Source organism: Sorex araneus, chromosome 5 (assembly GCF_027595985.1).
Source record: "Sorex araneus isolate mSorAra2 chromosome 5, mSorAra2.pri, whole genome shotgun sequence".
Taxonomy (NCBI): Eukaryota; Metazoa; Chordata; class Mammalia; order Eulipotyphla; family Soricidae; genus Sorex; species Sorex araneus.
In genome coordinates this window covers 16,015,722-16,035,784 of record NC_073306.1, presented here as the reverse complement: position 1 = coordinate 16,035,784, position 20,063 = coordinate 16,015,722, and the positions used below count along the sequence as shown (strand labels likewise).

Here is a 20,063-nt window from a genome sequence, read left to right as displayed (position 1 = left end):
TTTATATCTCATTTTTCTATATCTTATTGATTTCTTTATCTGATCTTATCCTATTTTTTGTCAATGCCTTTAATCCAGGAGTTTCCAATGAACATTTCTGGAAGACTATTTCACAGATGAGCTATGCACCAGTACTTTGATCATTTTTTACTCCAGAGTGAGGCTTTCTATTACCTTCTCATAAGAGAAGATACACATTAGGTGTATTAAGAAACACACATAATTATTGCAAGTAACTTTGTTGCAAAGAGAGAAAACTGCAAGCAAAGCCAAGCATGAGTGAAGAGAATACATAATAGTGAACTTTTCCATGCATGTCATCCAAGACCCTAATTACTAGAGAAGTGAAAGGATTATATGACCCTAGAAGCGGATGAAATACCTTCGGCTCTGAAGAATACGACCCTGAGTTTTCCTCAGATCATTGTCCACAAATCCTTTGCTCTGCTGTGGATTATTGGAAGTGGCAACTTTTAAAAACCAGAGAAGCTTTTCATAATTCACCTGAAAATTAAGCATAAAACTCAATATCCTCTTTTAATTTATTTGTAAGGAATACAGGCTGCTGAGATCAAATTTCTTCGGAAAATATGATTTAAAAGTTTTTAAATTAAAAAGGTATTTCTTCTATGGGAGTGTGTATATATTCATATATTGATATGACTCACTATAATTCAAAAATTTAACAAGACATATGTATATGCCTAGAGTAGATCATGCAGTATTTAAAAATAGTATAACCGTTAGTGCTTTTTTTTTTTTTACTCCTGGCTCTGTATTCAGGAATTATTCCTGGCAGTGCTCAGGGGACCATATGGGATGCTGGGGATCAAACCTGGGTTGGCCATGTGAAAGGCAAATGCCCTACCCACTATACTATCACTCCAGCCCCCCCTTTGGTACTTTCTGAAAACCAAATATATCTATTCGCCCTTTGGGGACAATGATAAAGCATGCTTCCTGGTTGACATCTGCTTGGATATGGCAAGGTGACCAGTTCTGCCTAACACGTGGTAAGGAGGAATGGCATGCCTTGCTTCAGGCTGAGAATGTAATTGCTAGCACACGACCCACCATAAATATCCTTTCTTCCCTCTACTGTCATGTCCAAATTGATTCCTGAGTGGAGACTAGCCCGTTATTTGGAACTGGGGACTTGAAAACCTGTGGGTGACTTATTATGGAAATCGAGATTAAAAAATTAACATTTGTTGATTTAAACCACTGAGACTTTGGAGCTATTTGTTACAACAGCATAGCTTAGTCTCCAGCCTGCCTCTTCTGGCTCCTTTTCTGTCTCTCTCCTTCATTTCATATATATTCTCTATATACTATATACTGTACATGTTAAAATAATAGTATTGATAAATACTTTGCAGATATATACATACAGATTATATGCGTATAAGGCCTGATAATGCTAAGTTAAAAAAAAATCACAAGAAAACCTATCAGCAGAGAAAAGATTGGAAAGAACATGGCCCATTAACAGAAAGCTGGTGTTGATACAGAGGAAACAAAGGGCATAGGAGATCATGGTCAAAGGCGTTCTACCAACTGTGGAGCCTGGGAAGATTGAGTCAGCTTATAAGTGAACCCAAGTGGGTTCATTAATTTAAGCCTGTTACTGTTTCAATGGCATTAAGAGCAGGAAATGAAAGTCAGGACAGGAAAGTCCTCCAAAGATTATTTAATTAAAAAGAAGAATCCTTAATATATTTCTATTGTGATTTTGTGTAGAATTGTAGATTGAAATAAGCTTTTTATCTAGTGCCAATTGTAAACAAGTAGTTATCATTTAAAATATGTTTCCTTTTCTTATATGATAGATATATCTGACAATTTTATCAATTATTACTTATAATACTTTTTAAGTAATGTTTTGGGCATATAATACTGCTATACCATACTCATCACAAGAGTATTAGTATTCCTCCACTACTCTCTCCCATCCTGTCCCTTAATTAGCAAACTTAGTACTATAAGCTGATTCTCCAGGTCTATTATCACTTACCACTCATTCCCTAACCATTTCTTTATGATCCACATATTACAGAGATCATTTGGTATTTGGTTCTGCTCCCTTTAACTCACTTTGCTCAGTACAACACCCTCAAATTCAAATATTGACAACACATCATCACATTAAAATTTTAAAATATGAAAGAATTGGTCAAACATCAAGTCATTTCTTATCCTGGAATCATTACTCGGCAAAGATATTTGCATTTTGATGTTCAGCATTATCCACAATAGCCAAGACCTGGAAACAAGTCAGTAAGAATATGTAGGTGGATAAAGAAATAGTGACACAGATACACAGTAAAATACAATTCAACTTTAAGAAAAGATGAGATTTTGTAGTTAGCTGCTACATGGATGGAACAAATTATTTTTAATTGGTATAAGGTTGATTGACAAGATTATTAAGAGTTACTTTTAAGAAATAAACTAATATTACAATTCTATTAATATGGGAAAATATGAGTCAGATAAACACAAGGAATCTAGAATTTAAGTAATAAGCTGGACATACCATTTCAGGAGAGTCCTCTTTAGAAAATCTCTGGCAAAGGATCTTTACTGTTGGCAGGTGTAGAGGAACATCGTGTCTCAGGAAGAGGCGGCTTAGCTGAGATTGGAGAAGAAATCCTGAAGAGATAGGATCCAGGATCTTCAGCTCTTTTTGAAGTTTTTCTAATAAGTTGGGACTCAAAGGGCGTGACTTGAGTTCACTTTGGACCAAGGCAAGAAGAAAATTATCTTGTCTTGTTGTTCCACTTGGTCTCTGGCCAACATCCTGACAGAACAATTAAGAAACACAAAATTGTACTAAAGAGATGGCAGAAATCAATACAGAAACATAGACGTGCCATGAAGCTCTAGGACTTTTCTAGAAGAAGACAAAACAGCAATCTGTACCAATGATGGTAAAGATCTGTTTACTCTGAGGGACGTTCATTAGTTTACAGTGAGGCAGGAAGTTCTGCTTTTGAAGAAGGTAAAAAAAAAAACTGTTCCAGGGTATGCCTTCTGTTAGGCTGCGTTTTAAGATATATTGTTTTCCTTATAAATAAAATGTATCTGTTCTATGAAAAATTATAATAACAAATATGAGAGACCCATTGGATCTGCTGATCCGGTCCTCAGAGGTTGAGATCAAAGATGATACTTAGATTCTAAGTGAACTGGGATTATAGTGGCCATTTTCAGGCTTAGATACTCTTGAAATGGAAGAGGGTAGAGGATGGAAGATGAGTTCAGCTGTGATACTTAATACTGCACATGGAACATTACCAATAGACAGATTGGACGTATGAAGTCGATGGTTCACAGACCCCTCTTCAGGTTATCTTAATTATCAGTTATACATCAAAATGTATAGTCAAGGATGTGATACACCCCATATCTATAATTAGATATCAATTCTAATTATACAGACCTCAGGTTGGTCAGAGACATCTCTCACCATCTGTTCCAAGGACAAGTCTCTTAGATTTTTCCTGGGGAGACCATGGATATAGGACAAGGTCTGGTCTCCACTTGGGACAGAGCTGCAATGGACAGTTGCTTGGTTGGGAACCTTAAATAAACAAAGATAAAGGGCAGTAAGGAACAGAATATGGTAGAGAAAAAGAAAGAACCAAAAGTAATATGAAAGAGTAAACCAATTTCTTAAAACATATTGCAGTTCCAGTTAACTTTAGCCCACATAGTCATGGAGTTATTGAGTCCCTAAAGAAGAAAGCTTAGCAGAATCTTCCGACCCCATGCCAGGCTATCTTTATTGGGGCACCTTGAAGGAGGGCGGGTTGAGTTTCCCTCCCTGCCCCAAGCAGAGCCTTGGCAGCCAAAAACCTCCAGAACTCAGCCACAACCATGCTCAAGGTCACTCTCCACATGCTCAGATGAGCTTCACCCATGAAAGAATCGACAGAGGAACCCAGGTATGCGGGACCCGTGGCTGAGATCTCCAAGCCTGTTCGGATCAGGACTGGGCCTCCTCCACCCAGGTCTCCAGTTTTCCAGTAGCTTGGCAGTCACACCCACAAACTACCCCCGGCACCACATAATCTTGTTAATGGCCAAGATCCAGAGACTATAAAATAAAGCTCCTGAAAGAAAGTGATGCAGTATTTCCTGAACCTCTTATACTCTAGCCCACTGATATACCTAAAGTAGCACATGTGTGTTTGGTTTTAACATACTTGTTTGTATTCTTGTATATATGAGCTTAAATGGCCCCAGAATGAAATACAACGACCTTCACACACTTTCCTCTTATTGTGGTGGGAAGATGCTCGCTGGTTGGGTGGGTGTTTGAATATTATCTGCAATGAATACTGTAAACTACTTTATGAAAATAAAATGTATAAAAATAAAAAAGAAGAAATCTTGCCTCAAGCTCAACTTGAACATCATATTATTAACACAAGTAGTACAAATATATTATCAGATACTGAATTTGTGAAAGGTGTCTGTGGCAAAGAAAAATTAGGTAGAACATAGGTGTTTATATTAGAGAGAAGGGTGTCCTGAGGCTGTGTTAATTAACAGGTTCAGGGAGGGCATCAAAGGCAATTGTGAGCTTTGTCAAGAATGGAATGATGAGATTTAAAAAGCCCAAAAAAGCAACGTTATTAAGAATTACAATAGGGGAAATGAAGGAACAAGAATCATTGATAAAACCCCATTCTCTCTTGCCACACTTTTTATGTGTAATATTTTATGATGTTTTAAAACATTGTGGGAACCCATACCGGCTGGAGAAATCTGCCCCTGATTAATTAGGGTTAATTATCCTTAGGGATAGTAAGCAATGCCTGTGAATATAGCTTTCCTATGCAAATCAACTAATCCTGACTTCTTAACTTCCACTGTCTCTTTTATCTTACACCAAGCCAATATCCAGCTTGAAACTAATGTTGGTCCTGATATTAGACAAGTAGGGATTGTCTAATTCCTAAAGCTCCTTGGAATAATTTGGAGTAGAGAGTCCTAAACTGCCTGCCCTGGGTCTAATTTTCTTTTCCTGTGGAAATTCCAATAAGCACTACAATCTGTGCTTTCTCTTCACTCTTCCAGTCTCCTGATGAATACTGGTGCTTCCCCTTATGACCCTGTATGTTGAGACATGCCTCATTATCCATGGAAATATACATGATACCATGGTTCTCAAAGATAATTGTCTTTACATTGGTTCATATCTGATTAAAATAAATTTTCAGTTATAAATAAATATATGTGGATATTTTTAATCACACACAATTGAAAGCAGACATTATCAAAATAACTCACTGAAAACTGAATGTCTATCAATATGCTATTGATAGCAATCTTACATAACGAGTCTGGATAGAAGCCTATAGCTGTTCAATAGACAGGAAGCATTTCAAGAAAAATCAAGAGTTTTCTAGTGGATAGAATGAGCAGGATTTGCACAGTTCTAGAAACAAGCACAAAAGTAACAAGAAATATTAAATGGGCACACAGTCTTTGTTATTAAATTTGATCCTATAAAAATCCTATAAGGTAGGCAGTTAGCATTCTTCTATATTAAGAAAACTTGCAGAAGTTACTTTAATCTTTTATTTAACAAATAACTGTGACCTGCCTAGTTTGATGCAAGAACATTTATGGGATTTATAATAAACATGAGAGATTTAACCTCTTCCTCCACAGACATTGCTGAGAGTGAGAGGCACAAAGAACCACTCGTAGTACAACATGGGGCATTAGAGCCACTACAGTATGACGCATGGACTCACCTCCTTTCTCCCCCACTAAGTTTCTCTTTTTGATTCAGGTCTGGAAGCAATGACATGGAAAATCTGGGTTGGAATAATGAGTTAGGTTTGTATTTTGATAGGTGAATAAACGGAGAGGAAGAGGAGAAGTATAGGGAATGGAAACTGAACAGAGAAAGCTACACAGAAAATGGTCAGAGGGATGCTCCCTGAGTACAGTTCAAGGTTTGGGAAGAGCAAAAGATAAGGCTGGCGAGGAAGGTCAGAGAACAGAGGCAGATCACAGGCAGGTTACTGTAGGTCTATTAGTTTTTGAGGTTCATTCTGAAGAGTCATGGAAATATTTTTAGTACAGTGTTATTATATCAGAATTGTTAAAAAAAATTTATACCCTAGCAAACTGTGCAGAAATTTGTACCTTGCATTTTCACCACTATCCTCAACTAATAGACTCCAGTCTTTGTCCAAAGTGTGAGTTTCAAAAGAAAAGCATGGGCACATACGGAACTCGAGTGTTCAGTGACTAAGAATTATTCCACTGCCCAGCCCATGGCAATAGACAGATGAAGAAAGGGGGAAACAAAGAAACCGGGCCCCAGGGTGGTCGGTAGTCAGTTTATTTCTCTCTCCTCCCCAGCATAGTCCAATATCTCCCATACAACACAATCCTAGTCATAGTTTTAGTTGTATTCCCGGTCATCATAGTTCCATCATCCTAGTCTCTTCATAGACCTCAAAGTCCTCTACCACTTCTCTTTCTAGTCTCCTAGACTTTGGCTTTCTGTCTTCATAGTCCCTTCTTTACCGTTACAGCATAATTATATAGAAATCATGAAGGGTGGGGGTACATGCAGGTGGACTTTAACATTATAATAACAACAAACAGAGGTAAAGCTACTCATTCAGGGGAAGTTCTAGGGGTTAATTCAAGGACAAAATCTCATCAGAGTTCAGCACTCCCAATTACTAGGAGATCCACTCAAGGGTGGGTTTCCAACTAGGGTGTATTGCTTTCTCCTCTCCTCAGCTAGTAATCCATTTAAGAAATCATAATAAATATACTTCTTATAATATTTCTAGTCATTTTGTATGAATACAGTAGGAGATTTTAAGCTTAAAGCTTAAAGATATTAAGATTAAAGGTTGGCTCTTCCTGGCAACATCTCGCTATATATTCCAGACTACAGTCCTCAGGCCAGGTTAGTCTTTCCTAACCCCAGCAGGGTCCTTATTCAATTACTTCTTTTTGGGTCATAACAGAGTTTGTCCCATGACCATGCTCCTAACTTATTATACTTATGGCACTTAGCTTGTCCCTTTCGATGCCAGGGTAGCTTTCAGCTTGCCCTGGATCTATCCAGTCCCTTCGTCAGGACCCTCCATTGGGGGCGTTAGCAAGTAAGGGCAACTGAGGCTTAAGTCAAGTAAATATAATGGATTGCCCAGGTATAAATATTATTTGGAGTCAATTAACTTCCATGCTATAAGAGAATAGCATCAACTGTCTTCCTGTCTCTGAACAAAATGGCCATTGATAAATTAGCCACGCAAATGACATAAAGAGAAAGCAGTATAGGATTCTTAGTGCCTGATGGAATTGGGTATGCCTCAGGGGCACTGTTGTGTAACTTAAGCTTCTTGAGGGAGGAGTAAGGACAACCTCATGTTATCCAACACAAAGAGCAATTTACTGCTGTAAAATAACTGGATCAGTAGTTAAGATGTTGTTATTTACAGAAAAGTATGTTTCCTCAGAAATTACATGTAATAAGTTACATGTAATAAACTATTTCACCTTTTGACCTAAGGTATATAATTTATGCCTCTGACAATTAATACCCTCTCTATTATAGATTCCAAAGAAACATTTGTCAATACCCCATAATTCTATGTCTTTAGCCCCCTTTCCTCTTATATAAACACCAATATTTATTGACTGTCTTAATCTTCAGCACAGCAAATGCTGATGAACAAGGTAGATATTTGACCCACTCTTACTGTCCTACACATAAAATACTAAATTTTGTCATCTTAAATATAGAAGTAGCAGACTTCTATATTGTACACCCAAGAATACTGTAAATTATGAGTGCTCTAACAAGTATAACTATTTTTTAAAATTGAAACTATGTCAGATATTTGTTATCTGTGGTTTTATTTGTTTGTTTGTTTTTGCTTTTTGGGTCACACCCGGCAATGCACAGGGGTTGCTCCTGGCTCATGCACTCAGGAATTACTCCTGGCAATGTTCGGTGGACCATATGGGATGCTGGCAATCGAACCCAGGTAGGACGTGTGCAAGGCAAACGCCCTACCACTGTGCTATCACTCCAGCCCCTATCTGTGTGTTTTAACATGTTTATTTATATGTCGCTTCCCAGGCTCTGAACTGAGTATAGGCCAAGACTGTTGTAATTCTGCTAATTCCCAGCATTAAGTACCACATTTTAAGATGGAGATAGAGAAACAGTGTCAGAATACGGCAATGCATTGCATTTCAGATTTTCCCATTTCACTGAATTAATCTCCCTGGGCTGTTATTTTGCAAGAGCAAAGAGTGTAGCCAGTGTCAAAGAAGGTAAGATGGGAAATTTCACTCAATCATCATATTTATGATTTCAAGAGTTCTGAGAGTAGCTGTCAGTCTCTAATATGATATTAATGTACATCTGATTTACTTTGTTCACAAAATACTGCTCAGGGAAGAGACAATAGTCTGAAGTGATTTATAAGTAATGGCAATGCTGTGCTATTTACTTAAAAAATTGTTGCAAATGAAGCATAGAAATTTAACTCAGTAACTCTTTTTAGGGTGTTGGAACTTGGAAGTACTGCAAATGCAAGAAAGACTTGAAAAACATTTCTTATCAAAATATTTGAAGTAATTATAGAAGAGTCACTAACACTCTCCTCCATGACAAATGAACAAAAAGTTATCTCTGCATTGTTTCACGCACAGCTGTTACTTGAGAGAAAATTTACAAACACAGTATCAAATGCAGATTTGAAAAGTTCTTTAACAACTAGACCAAGTTCTTGATATGTTTTAAAAAACATATTTAAGTGGATTTAAAAAGAATATTAGTTTTCACTCAGGAGAAGTTCCTGTTCTCTACTGAACATGTGTTTCTCTTTTTCTCTCTTTTCACACTTCTCTAAGTCAATTTATTTAAGTAAAAAATATTTTTGATTCATTGAAAAATTAAAGTAATATTAGTAATGATGATTAGAAGCACTGAAGAGAGCAATATATGTAAAAATTCTGATAGCATTGTAGAATTTAAACTAATATAGTACTATATTTTCATAGCACTTTAGCACAGTAGCACTGACTGTCATCCCTTTGTTCATAGATTTTGCTCAAGCGGGCACTAGTAACGTCTCCATTGTGAGACTTGTTGTTACTGTTTTTGGCATATCAAATACGCCACAGGGAGCTTGCCAGTCTGTGCTATGCGGGTGGGATACTCTCAGGAGCTTGCCGGGCTCTCCGAGAAGGATGGAGGAATCGAACCCGGGTCGGCCACATGCAAAGCAAATGCCCTAGCGATATTTTTATACTTATTAATTAATATATCTAACAGGTGATTTAATGTGTTATTTTTAAAAAAAATAATAATGTGATTATCAGAATCAATTATTTGACTACTTATATCTGTAAAAAATATTTTATTTAAACATTGACTTCCCATTTTGAAAAACTTCAAATATAGGGGCCGGAGCGATAGCACAGCGGGTAGGGTATTTGTCTTGCACTCGGCTGACCCGGGTTCGATCCCCTGCATCCCATATGGTCCCCAAAGCACCGCCAGGAGTAATTCCTGAGTGCAGAGCCAGGAGTAACCCCTGTGCATCGCCGGGTGAGACCCAAAAAGCAAAAAAAAAAAAAAAAAAAAAAAAACCCCTTCAAATATAGGAATGAGCAATGATAAAGACATAATAAAAACTCTATCATCAAAATAGTCATCATCAACCTTCATTTATCATCTGAAATCTTATTTTGATGGGACTCCTATCATCTTCCATAAGCTACGCCCTGGATAGTGTTTGATTCAATTCACATGATTTCAGTATGTGCCTGTAAAGCAGATATTTTTGAATAGGGGCCCTGAGTATGGTTCTTTTTTTAAAGGACCTATAAACTTGTCGGAAAGATGGATTCTGGAGACCCACCTCAGACCCAGTATATGAAAAGTTCTGGGGCTGTTGATCAAAAGTCTGTTTTTTAATAAGCCTTCTGGTATTTACTGGAGTAACTTTAAGAATCAGGGCCTAAAGTCAAATAGTCTTTTAAACATAACCACAATAACATTTTAGTATTTAAAAATCCCTTATTATGAACAGCAATTCTTTAGTATCATTAAATATCCACGCTCTACCCCAAACCCTCCAATTATTTGCAAGCCTTATTTTTATTGTTGGTTTATTCAAAACAGGAGGCAAATACAACCCATATGCTGCACTTGGTTTATATCTCTGACGTATTTTAAAATCTCTAGGTCTTCCTAAACCCTCTTTCTTCTTGCAGCTTTCTTTGCTTACAATTTATTTATTAAGGAAACTACGCTGTGGGGCTAGGGACGTGGCTCACTGGAAGTGCACATGCCTTGCATGTGTATGCCAGTAGTATATTACCTTCATTAATTCACATTAATAGTATCACTGTATCACTGTCATCCCATTGATCATCGATTTGCTCAAGAGGGCCCAGTAACGTCTCCGTTCATCTTTGCCATGAGATTCTAGCAGCCTCTCTTTACTCGTCCTTCCCAATGGTGCCACATTAGAGGCTCTTCAGATTGGGCAATGAGACCCATCATTGTTACTGTATTTGGCATATGAATATGCCACAGGGAGCTTGCCAGACTCTCCCCCATGTGGGCAGTGAGCTCTCAGTAGCTTGCCAGGTTCTCCAAGAGGAAAACTAGGCTATCAGATGTCGGATATGTCGCATTGTCATGATGCGGCCTTGTGCTTCGGGGAGCTTGGTTTTATAGTCTCTGGATGTTGGCCGTTAATGAGATTACAGAGCTCCAGGGGCAGTTTCTGGGTGGGACTGCCTACCTACTGGAAAATGGGAAATCTGGGTGGCACCCCACGTGATCACATTAATAGTAAGCTTTGAAATTAGAAAATCTTAAGTTCTCCAACTTGGTTCCTCTTCAAGATTGCTTTGAATCTGCATGATCAATTACAATTATTTGTAAATTTTATGATGGATTTTCACATTTCTGCAAAAATATAACTGAAATTTTGATAAAGTGATATCTTTTTCAGAATACAACACTCATTCCCATTGTTCTACTTGTCAAGTTTCTATCTGGGCATTTAACGTATTTATTTAATTCAATTATACATTTGCTTGCCTTGTGAATAGTGTCTTCACTCCCATTTTATCTTCTGACAGGTCACTGTCACTGTCACTGTCATCCCGTTGCTCATTGATTTGTTCGAGAGGGCACCAGTAATGTCTCTCATTGAGAGACTTATTGTTACTGTTTCTGGCATATCCAATACGCACGGGTAGCTTGCCAGGCTCTGCCGCGCGGGCTCAATACTCTCGGTAGCTTGTCGGCTCTCTGAGAGGGGCGGAGGAATTGAACACGGGCAACATGTTGCCAGGTGTTGAATCTGGCTTGGCTGTGTGCAAGGCAAGTTTCTTACCTATTGTACTATCTTTCAATCTTCTTGTCAAATCTTTGACAATGTTTTTATTAATTGTTTTGAGTTCTATGTGTATAATCTTACCATCTTCAAAAATTTTTCTCATATTCCTTTCTAAATATTATGTATGCAAATTGTTTTTGTTTAGTTGTATTATCATTTCAACATATATTGAAAACCAGTGGTGATACAGTAGGTTCCATATATTACTTTCATATACTAATATTAAAGCTTCCAGTATTTCTGCATTAAATGAAATATTGGCTTTAGAATAATACAGAGGCAATTTGGAAACAAAAATGAACAAAATTAATTCTCAGGGATCATACAGATACATGGAAAGAGAGAAGAACAATCTGAAGGAGATAGCAACATCTGCTACAGATGTAAGGATTGATTAATAAATTATAAGAAAAGACATTCATATTAATTTTGACGATCAAAAATGATGCTTCTTGATAGATGGATATGTGATATCTTTAAATTAAATTAAATTTTAATTAAATTAATTTTTAATTAAATTAATTAGTTAAATTTTAAATTTAATTAAATATCTTTAAATTTAATTAAATTAAATTTAATTTAAAGGGGCTGGAGCTATAGCACAGCAGGTAGGGCATTTGCCTTGCACATGGCCAACCTGGGTTCGATTCCTCCATCCCTCTCAAATAGTCCGGCAAGCTTCCGAGAGTATCTTACTCACATGGCAGGACCTGGCAGGGCTACCCGTGGCGTATTCGCTATGCCAAAACAGTAACAGTAAGTCTCACAATGGAGACGTTACTGGTGCCGGCTCGAGCAAATCGATGAGCAATGGGATGACAGTGACACAGTGAATTTAACTGAATTTTAATTTAAACTCTAATTCAACTTAAAATGGAAGAAAATCTTATGCAAATGGGACAACATGGCAAATAAAAATAGAAAAAAAAAACTACTTTGGAAATTGGACTGGAGCGATAGCACAGCGGGTAGGGCATTTGGCTTGCACGTGGCCAACCCAGGTTCGATTCCTCTGCCCCTCTCGGAGAACCTGGCAAGCTACTGAGAGTATCTTGCCCACACGGCAGAGCCTGGCAAGCTACCTGTGGTGTATTCGATACGCAAAAACAGTAACAAACAAGTCTCACAACGGAGATGTTACTGGTGTCTACTCGAGCAAATCGATGAACAACAGGATGACAGTGACAGTGATAGTGACTTTGGAAATTAAAATTTAGTATTGCGAAAGGTGAGATGTGAGAGAAGTAAAGAGTGCAGAGTATTGATTGGGATGGTTTGTAAAGGAATTTAAATTTTATACTAGAAAATGGGATTAAACAATAATTTAAATGTTCCAAGTAGAGGCCATATTTATGTAGTGTTCTTTCTTACATAGGCCATAGTTATGTAGCATCCTTTAGGAGAAATTCTTCCTGAAAGAGGTACCATTAATGTTTCTGAATTATTGGTTGTGAGCTTTGCCATATGACTTGCTTTGTGCTACCAATGATATTACACAAGCAAAAAAAAACCACGAAAATATGCATCTAATTAATTTTACTCTTGAAATGTTTTCATCACTATAAGAATAACCAACCTTCCAATAGCCGGTTTTTAGACTCTACAGGAAGCCCGGGAAAGCCGATGGGGCAGGACTTCCGGATCCGCCCTGTGCCGGCCGACATTTAAGCACAGAGCCATGTGGGGACGCTCCTTTCCGGCCCCGCGCAAGATTGACCCCGGAGGCAACTGAACCACTTTGGACACGAGCGGCGCCCCCAAAATGCCTCCAAACTGTGTGCTCGGAGCTTCTGGCCCAGGCGCTGCCAGAGAGTGATGCAATTACCAAAAGAATTTTCCCTGGACTTCATATAGAAATCCAAAACCGCAAGGCTGCGATAGCAGCTGCTCGACCTAATATCTCTTGATTGTCAGCAATGTGTAAATGTTCCTTTTTGGCAGGGCTTATTAACATGGGGGGAAACTCCAAACAATAGTACTAAGTTTTTTGTTGAAGGGTAAAAGATTGTAGCGATAGAATTTTAGGCAGAATTTTCCCTGGACTTTATATAGAAACCCAAAACCACGCGGCCGTGGCAGCCTAATGTCATCTAATCATCAGCAATATGAAATGGTTTCTTTGTAATGGGTTGGACTTTGGGGGGACCATAATAGGGTTAAAGTTTGTAGCGACGTGTAATTTCTGGCTGTACTTTCCCTGGACTTTATACAGAAATTCAAAGCCGCGAGGCCGCTGCCATGGCCACGCAACCTATTGTCATTTAATCATCACCAATATGAAATGGTTCCCTTTTAACGGGTCGGACTTTAGTGGGAAATCCTAACAAGAATAGTAAGTCTTTTTGCTGAAATATTGAAGGCTACCAAAGTGGTAGCCATCTCTATAGACTGAACTAAGCCATATCCCCATGCTGGCTGAGAAGAAATCTCCTTCTTTCTCGGGAAGAAACGCGGTGTGGCGTTAACCATAGTATGATGTCCATTAAGCTGACACGGACCTGGTGGCGTGGGAATGGGATACAAGGGAATAAATTATTATGTACTTGGAACAGCGGGACGCCGGTGGAATCTTGAGCCGGGGCCGATACCAGCGTATTACTTTTGGTTCCAGAAACTGCTTGCAGACATTCTACCAGACTATCAACTAAGCCAGAGCCCCACGCCGGCTGATGACGAGAAATAATCATCTTTTTTGGTTTGTTTTCCCTTTGTCAGGCAGCGTGGTGATTACTAAACAGGCGTGATCTCGGTGGCGCGGGACGAGGGGGGAAAAAAATAGAAAAGTTATGTAACAAACAGCGGGACTTAATATCTCTACATTCTCAGCAATGGAGAGCCATCAAATGCTTCCTTGACAGTGGGACTGTCTTTTCTTTTTTGGGGGGAAACCCTAGCAACAATAGTGAGTTATGTGTTGAAACATGGACTGTAACCAAGGTAAAGCGTAAACGAAGTGAAACTTATCACTTACAAAGGCGGGGACTGGGGGGGCGGGAGGGGGCGGGAGGTATAATGGGGTGGTTGGTGATGGAATATGGGCACGGGTGAAGGGAAGGGTGTTTGAGTATTGTATAACTGACATAATCCTGAGAACTATGTAACCCTCCACATGGTGATTCAATAAAATTTAAATTAAAAAAAAAAAAGAGAGAGAATAATCAACCTTCAGGAGCTCAGTGGTTCAGAACAATAAATTCACATAGCAGACCTGAACCACATCTATAGTCTAAGGCCACTCTAATAATGTGCAACTAAAATAAGCAAGTTATTTGCTTGTAACTTGCAGGACACAGAGATGTGAACACAACTTATGATACAAACCACCGAATATTCTATTCATTTTACACAGTCATGTTATTATAATATCTGACTGATACAGACAGGGAAGCTTAAAAGCAGGGGAAAAAATTGAAAGATAAAATTAACCCTTCTGGTATGTAATGTTCATCTACTAGAAAAATGACAAGAATATAGAAGAGGATATTTTTCAAAATATATAAAGGATGTACAATGTACATATTAAGGACTTAGATGGATATGATATTATATTAAAATTAAAACATGCCTGGGTTTTGTGCTGGAACTACAGAAAATATTGTGGACAACTCTTATGACCACAGACCCCTGTGAGTCACAGACCATAAGGGACAAAAACTAGGGTCATAGATTCGGCTTTGAATCTGAACTGCTAGTGCACAGCCAAGTAGAAATGTTCTTGACCTCTGTCTATTTCTGGAAAACAATATACACAAAACATACCTATTTTAAAATAGTGAGGAATGGAATTTGAAGACAAAGTATCCTTTGGTTGGTAGAAAGAAGAGGTAGGCTCTTTATTCGTGAGATCTTTAGCTAATATTTAAACTCTCTGGACCTCTCTCATTCATGACTTGTGAAATGATGGTTTATACTTGATGTCTTAACATCTTAGTACTCATTCTTATCTACATGAATGAATGGAGTCCCTTAACCTTTGCAGCTAAGTTACCTCCTATGAACAATACTCTTCAAACGCTATACCATCCAGAGAGGAGGCCCACTTGCCCGTTCCTATCCATGATAGTCTTTAGTCTTCATCAGCAGCTTCTCTTTTGAAACAAAGCCAGTGGCCCCAGATTGCCAGTTACTTCTTAGGCAGGAAAGCTTATTTTCTTCTATCTGTGAAGGATAAGGCTCTAGAAGAAATTCTGATTGGTTTGCTTCTGTGGCTGCAGCAGGATTCCATTTACCACATAGTCAAGGTGGTAATGAGGCTCTCTATACTAAGTGTGGCTGCCATCTGGCAGACCAATCCCATACACTCAGCAGACAGAACCAATTAGACCACACACCTCCCACCAGGCCTTGTGTGTGATGGTTGGGTATTAACCCTCTGAGCCTCTTACAAGAAACTTCAACCTATTTCCGAAAAGGGGAGCTCAAATGTCTTTTCCTCACACTATGGAGCTAGCAAAGAATCCAAATTATGAGATCTAAGAGGAGTATACTCAAAAGAGTATGTATAATATATAATGGCCAATTTAGTCTGCACCAGAATGGGCAGTTTGATGTGATACGTGTGATGTCATAAAACATTCACTCTTAAAGAAAAAACTAGAGAAGAACATAAATTAAATGACCTTAAATTAAAAAAGAAAAAATAGTCATGTTATATTCATCTAAAAGGAATGAATGCAGTCTGGTGGATTAAGGATTTACGGTCTACACAATATGTCACTTCTCAGTCTTATGACTTATGCACTTGATTTATTCAGTTTCTTCATTTATGAACTTTAGGTAATAAAAGAGTTCTTACTTCACTGGATACTCGGAGGAGTAACTTAGTATGTATAAACATATATATGATATATGTAGAGAGAGAGAGAAAGAGAGAACTTAGAATAGTGTCTGGCACAGTATATACTATCTGTGTTAGTTCTGAATATCACTCTCAGATATCTACTAAAGATGTTGCTTTAGATGCATTTTGTAAATCCAGGGGGAGAAATCTTAAAGTGCATCAGTCTGAAAAAGAGATAGTAATAAATAATAATTTTCATTTTATATCTAGGCAACATCCAGAGAGAAACTTAAAAGCAAGCTCTCAGAAGAGAGTGATGCAGAGAGTCTCTTGCCCACACGCCTGGCTGTCTTCCCCGGGGCCCCTCAGAGGGGATGGGCTCCAGCTTTCCTCCCTACCCCGAGCAGAGCTCCTGGCGGCTGAAGACCACCGGAACCTAGCTACAGCCATGCTGGAGGCCCCTCTCCACACATTTGGATGGGCCTCATGCATGAAGGTACTGGCAGAGGAACCCAGGTGTGTGTAATCCCATCAACGGCCAACATCCAGAGAGAGACTTAAAAGCAAGCTCTCAGAAGTGCGCGGCCTCGAAGCGGCCGTGTGATATCTTGTAGCCTACTTCTCCCCCTGGGAGAAACTGGCAAGCTTCTGAGAGTTCCTGCCCCCATGGGACAGCCTTGCAAGCTTCCCATGATGTATTCATATGCTAAATCCAGTAACAAGCTGGATCTCATTCCCCTGACCCTGAAAGAGCCCCCAGTGCGACATCACTGGGAGGGCCCAGTTGAGATAGACTTCTAAGATCTGAGGGAAAGGACGAAATGAGAGGTTACTGAGCCCACTCAAGAAATCTAAGATTAACGGGTTTTCGTGATCGTGATCGTGATCTAGGTATTGAGGAAAGAAGACAGAAAAACAAATCCCAAGTTTTCTTTGGTTGATTATGTTTTCTTCTTATCTATATTCTCCTTCTATTCCCCAAATTTATGCATGAGTTAAGGTTATGTAATCTTTTACATTATAAATAAAGATAACAATTTAAGTTTTAAAGAAAACATATCATGCAGGGTTAAGTCCAAAAATAAAATGGTAAAAAAATTCTGAAAGTAAAGAATTAATAATAAAATATCTTTAAACCATAATTCTAACTCTAAGTTCATCATTATATATATGCATATTTATCAAAAAATGTATTAAATAAAATAAACTAAAACCCCAGAGATCTTCAGAAGTTCATAACAGATTATTTTACTGGCAGAATAATGTTATTCTTTACAGGTGCATTATTTCTTGCTCTGACCATTCCCTGATTCAAGGTTTCATTATGTGTAAACCAAAAGAAGACATTAATTGGAGATTAGGAAGTTTGAGGTCAAGAACAGCGTTTGCCACTAATATTTTTGTCAAGTCTATTTGCTTCTAAATTCGTGTTTATTGAAATCTTGTACCAGGGTCTCTGAAGTCCATTAGTAGCTGTTAACCACTACTAATCATAATACTTCAGAATTCTTCTAAGCTGAAGAGCACAGATCCCTAGACTGACTTCCATTTTCTCATGACTAAAGACTGTTAATATGTGATTTAGAAAGGGCTATTAAAATTACAAACTAAAAATAATTATGTTAGAGTTTACTGAATACTAATTCGGTATTCTACAAAAATATCTGGCTGTCACTTAATGCTTGGCAGCACTGCAAAACTCCCACTCTATGTATCTGCTTAACTGCAATTTCAGCAATTTTTGGAAATATACTTTGTTATCAATGAAACGTTAGCTTAGTCTTGATTTGGATCCAGTTTTTCAATTGCTGCTATTTTTTAAAAAATTTTTTAATTGCAAATGACATGTCATTTATAGTCACCATTATCCAGTTAGTCTGTTGTGAAGTGTTTGGTTAATTCTTGAAAGAGTGCAGAGCTATGGGTCTCCATCAAGACAGATAGTTTTGGGTTGATAATCTTTTGATATCTAGACATGACTGCTTTATTTGTTTTTCTTGTTTGTTTTTGTTTGTTTTTTGTTTTTTTTTGCTTTTTGGGTCACACCTGGTGATGCACAGGGGTTATTCCTGGTTCTGCACTCAGGAATTACTCCTGGCGGTGCTTAGGAGACCATATGAGATGCTGGGAATCGAACCCGGGTCAGCCGCGTGCAAGGCAAACGCCCTACCCGCTGTACTATCACTCCAGCCCCTAGACATGACTGCTTTAGATTTTGAAAGATAATGATATCTTCATGTAATGTTAAGGTATATAAAGTTTCACTTTCCAACACGCTCTGAATCACAGTAACATTTATGCCTACATCACTGCTACAAAATTAGTCAAGGGGTGTAGACTGACCAAGGCCATTGGAAGTTAAGAAAGATGAAGTATGCTTCCAAGTTTATTTTAGATTGGAAATAAGAGGACCTAGTTTATAATTCTACATTATTAGCATCAAGTGTCAGAAGAGGGTGCTATTGTGAACATATGCTTCCTCCCTAACCTGGATTTTCCTAATCAAGTGTCAAGAAAAGCTCTGGTATTTGTCACTCACTTTGTCATGCAAAAATCTTCTACCACGCACTCCTGTCAGGTGTCTCTGGATGCTCTCTGGTTTCTGGGTGTTGTCAAGGTGTTTGCTCTCTTCCACCTCTTTCGGTTCATTATTGATTTGGTGATCAGCAGGATTTGGAGAAGCTGGGGAGTCTCCGCTCACTGGAGTTGCATTGCCAGCCACAGATTTCTGGTGTACGGGTTGAGTTTCTGCCTTCAAGTTCTCATTCTCCTTACTGTGAAGAAACAGTTTTGCACCTTGTTACTCACAGGGTAAACTCTCTATGCACAGGCTGCATGAGGAACAGAAGGTGTTAGTCTGGTGTGTGAACAGGGTTAAATCCACATAGTGTAGTGAAGAAGGAAATGATGGTTATTTGTCTATGGGTTATGTACCATAGAAAGGCCATGTTATTATCTTCTCAGGTTTTATCTGCTCCTACTCTCTTCTTCATACTCACAAACATAATCCCTCCATCTGCTCTGAAACTCCAAAGAAAGTAATGGCAGTGTCAAAAATGAACTCTGGAGGTTATCATGTATCTTACTTACCAGTCTAACAGGTATTTTTAGTTTCTGCAACTAGAAAAGGAAGAAAGTCAAGGCAGTTTGCCAACTCTGGCTCTGCTTTATCTCTTCTCAATTACTTTACTATGAAGGCAACTTTTCCTCTTAGAGCCTTGTGAGTTTTATATTAGAGAAAAGGGGAAAAAAAGTGTTTGAAAGAAATTTAAATAATAAACCAATTTAAAAACTATTCAACTTTAATAATGAAACATGAGTCAAAACAATGATCATATGCCATTCTGAAAAAAAGAAAACTCTGAAAATAAAAAACTCGATACTAATTGCCACATAAATAGGAGTAACAAAAAGTAGATAGTTTGAAAGATATATTAAGGATTAGGGATTTGACATTCCTTATTCTAAAATAAATTTTAAGAGTGTGTTATAGTTGAAACAAGAAGAAGAAAAACTGAAAACCAAGTATTTGGTTTCAAGAGATAAATTGAATATTTAGTTCTTATCATATGAAACGATATAGTCATTACATACTTATTAACATTTTTAATGACAAAAAATCTTGTTATCTTAGCTATTAAAACTGCATGTATATACTGTATGATTCTAAGTGTCAGAGTAGAGGCCATATTTAGAAGTAAATATGCCAAAAGTAAATAAAGAGTAGATAACTATAAAACAACTATTAATTATAAATTTTTGAAGATATTATTTTATAATCAGAAAAAGTAAATTAAAAAAGTATAATTCGAGTCTTTTGCCTAAAGACCTTCTACATGTTCTGGCTGTTGCTATAATTTAAAGTATAT

The 20,063-nt window shown here is 37.9% G+C and overlaps 1 protein-coding gene across 1 annotated transcript in view; it reads right to left on the bottom strand.

Moving 5' to 3' along the window:
- The window catches only part of C5H1orf87 (chromosome 5 C1orf87 homolog), a 79,833-nt gene that overhangs the window by 43,568 nt on the left and 16,202 nt on the right, over positions 1-20,063 (bottom strand). Inside the window, exons 3-6 of the mRNA XM_055140708.1 lie at positions 18,734-18,968; positions 3,443-3,583; positions 2,537-2,800; positions 383-504 (exon numbers count right to left, since the gene is read on the bottom strand). Coding sequence (XP_054996683.1) covers positions 383-504; positions 2,537-2,800; positions 3,443-3,583; positions 18,734-18,968 — 762 coding nt within the window. The remainder of the gene's footprint in view (positions 1-382; positions 505-2,536; positions 2,801-3,442; positions 3,584-18,733; positions 18,969-20,063) is intronic.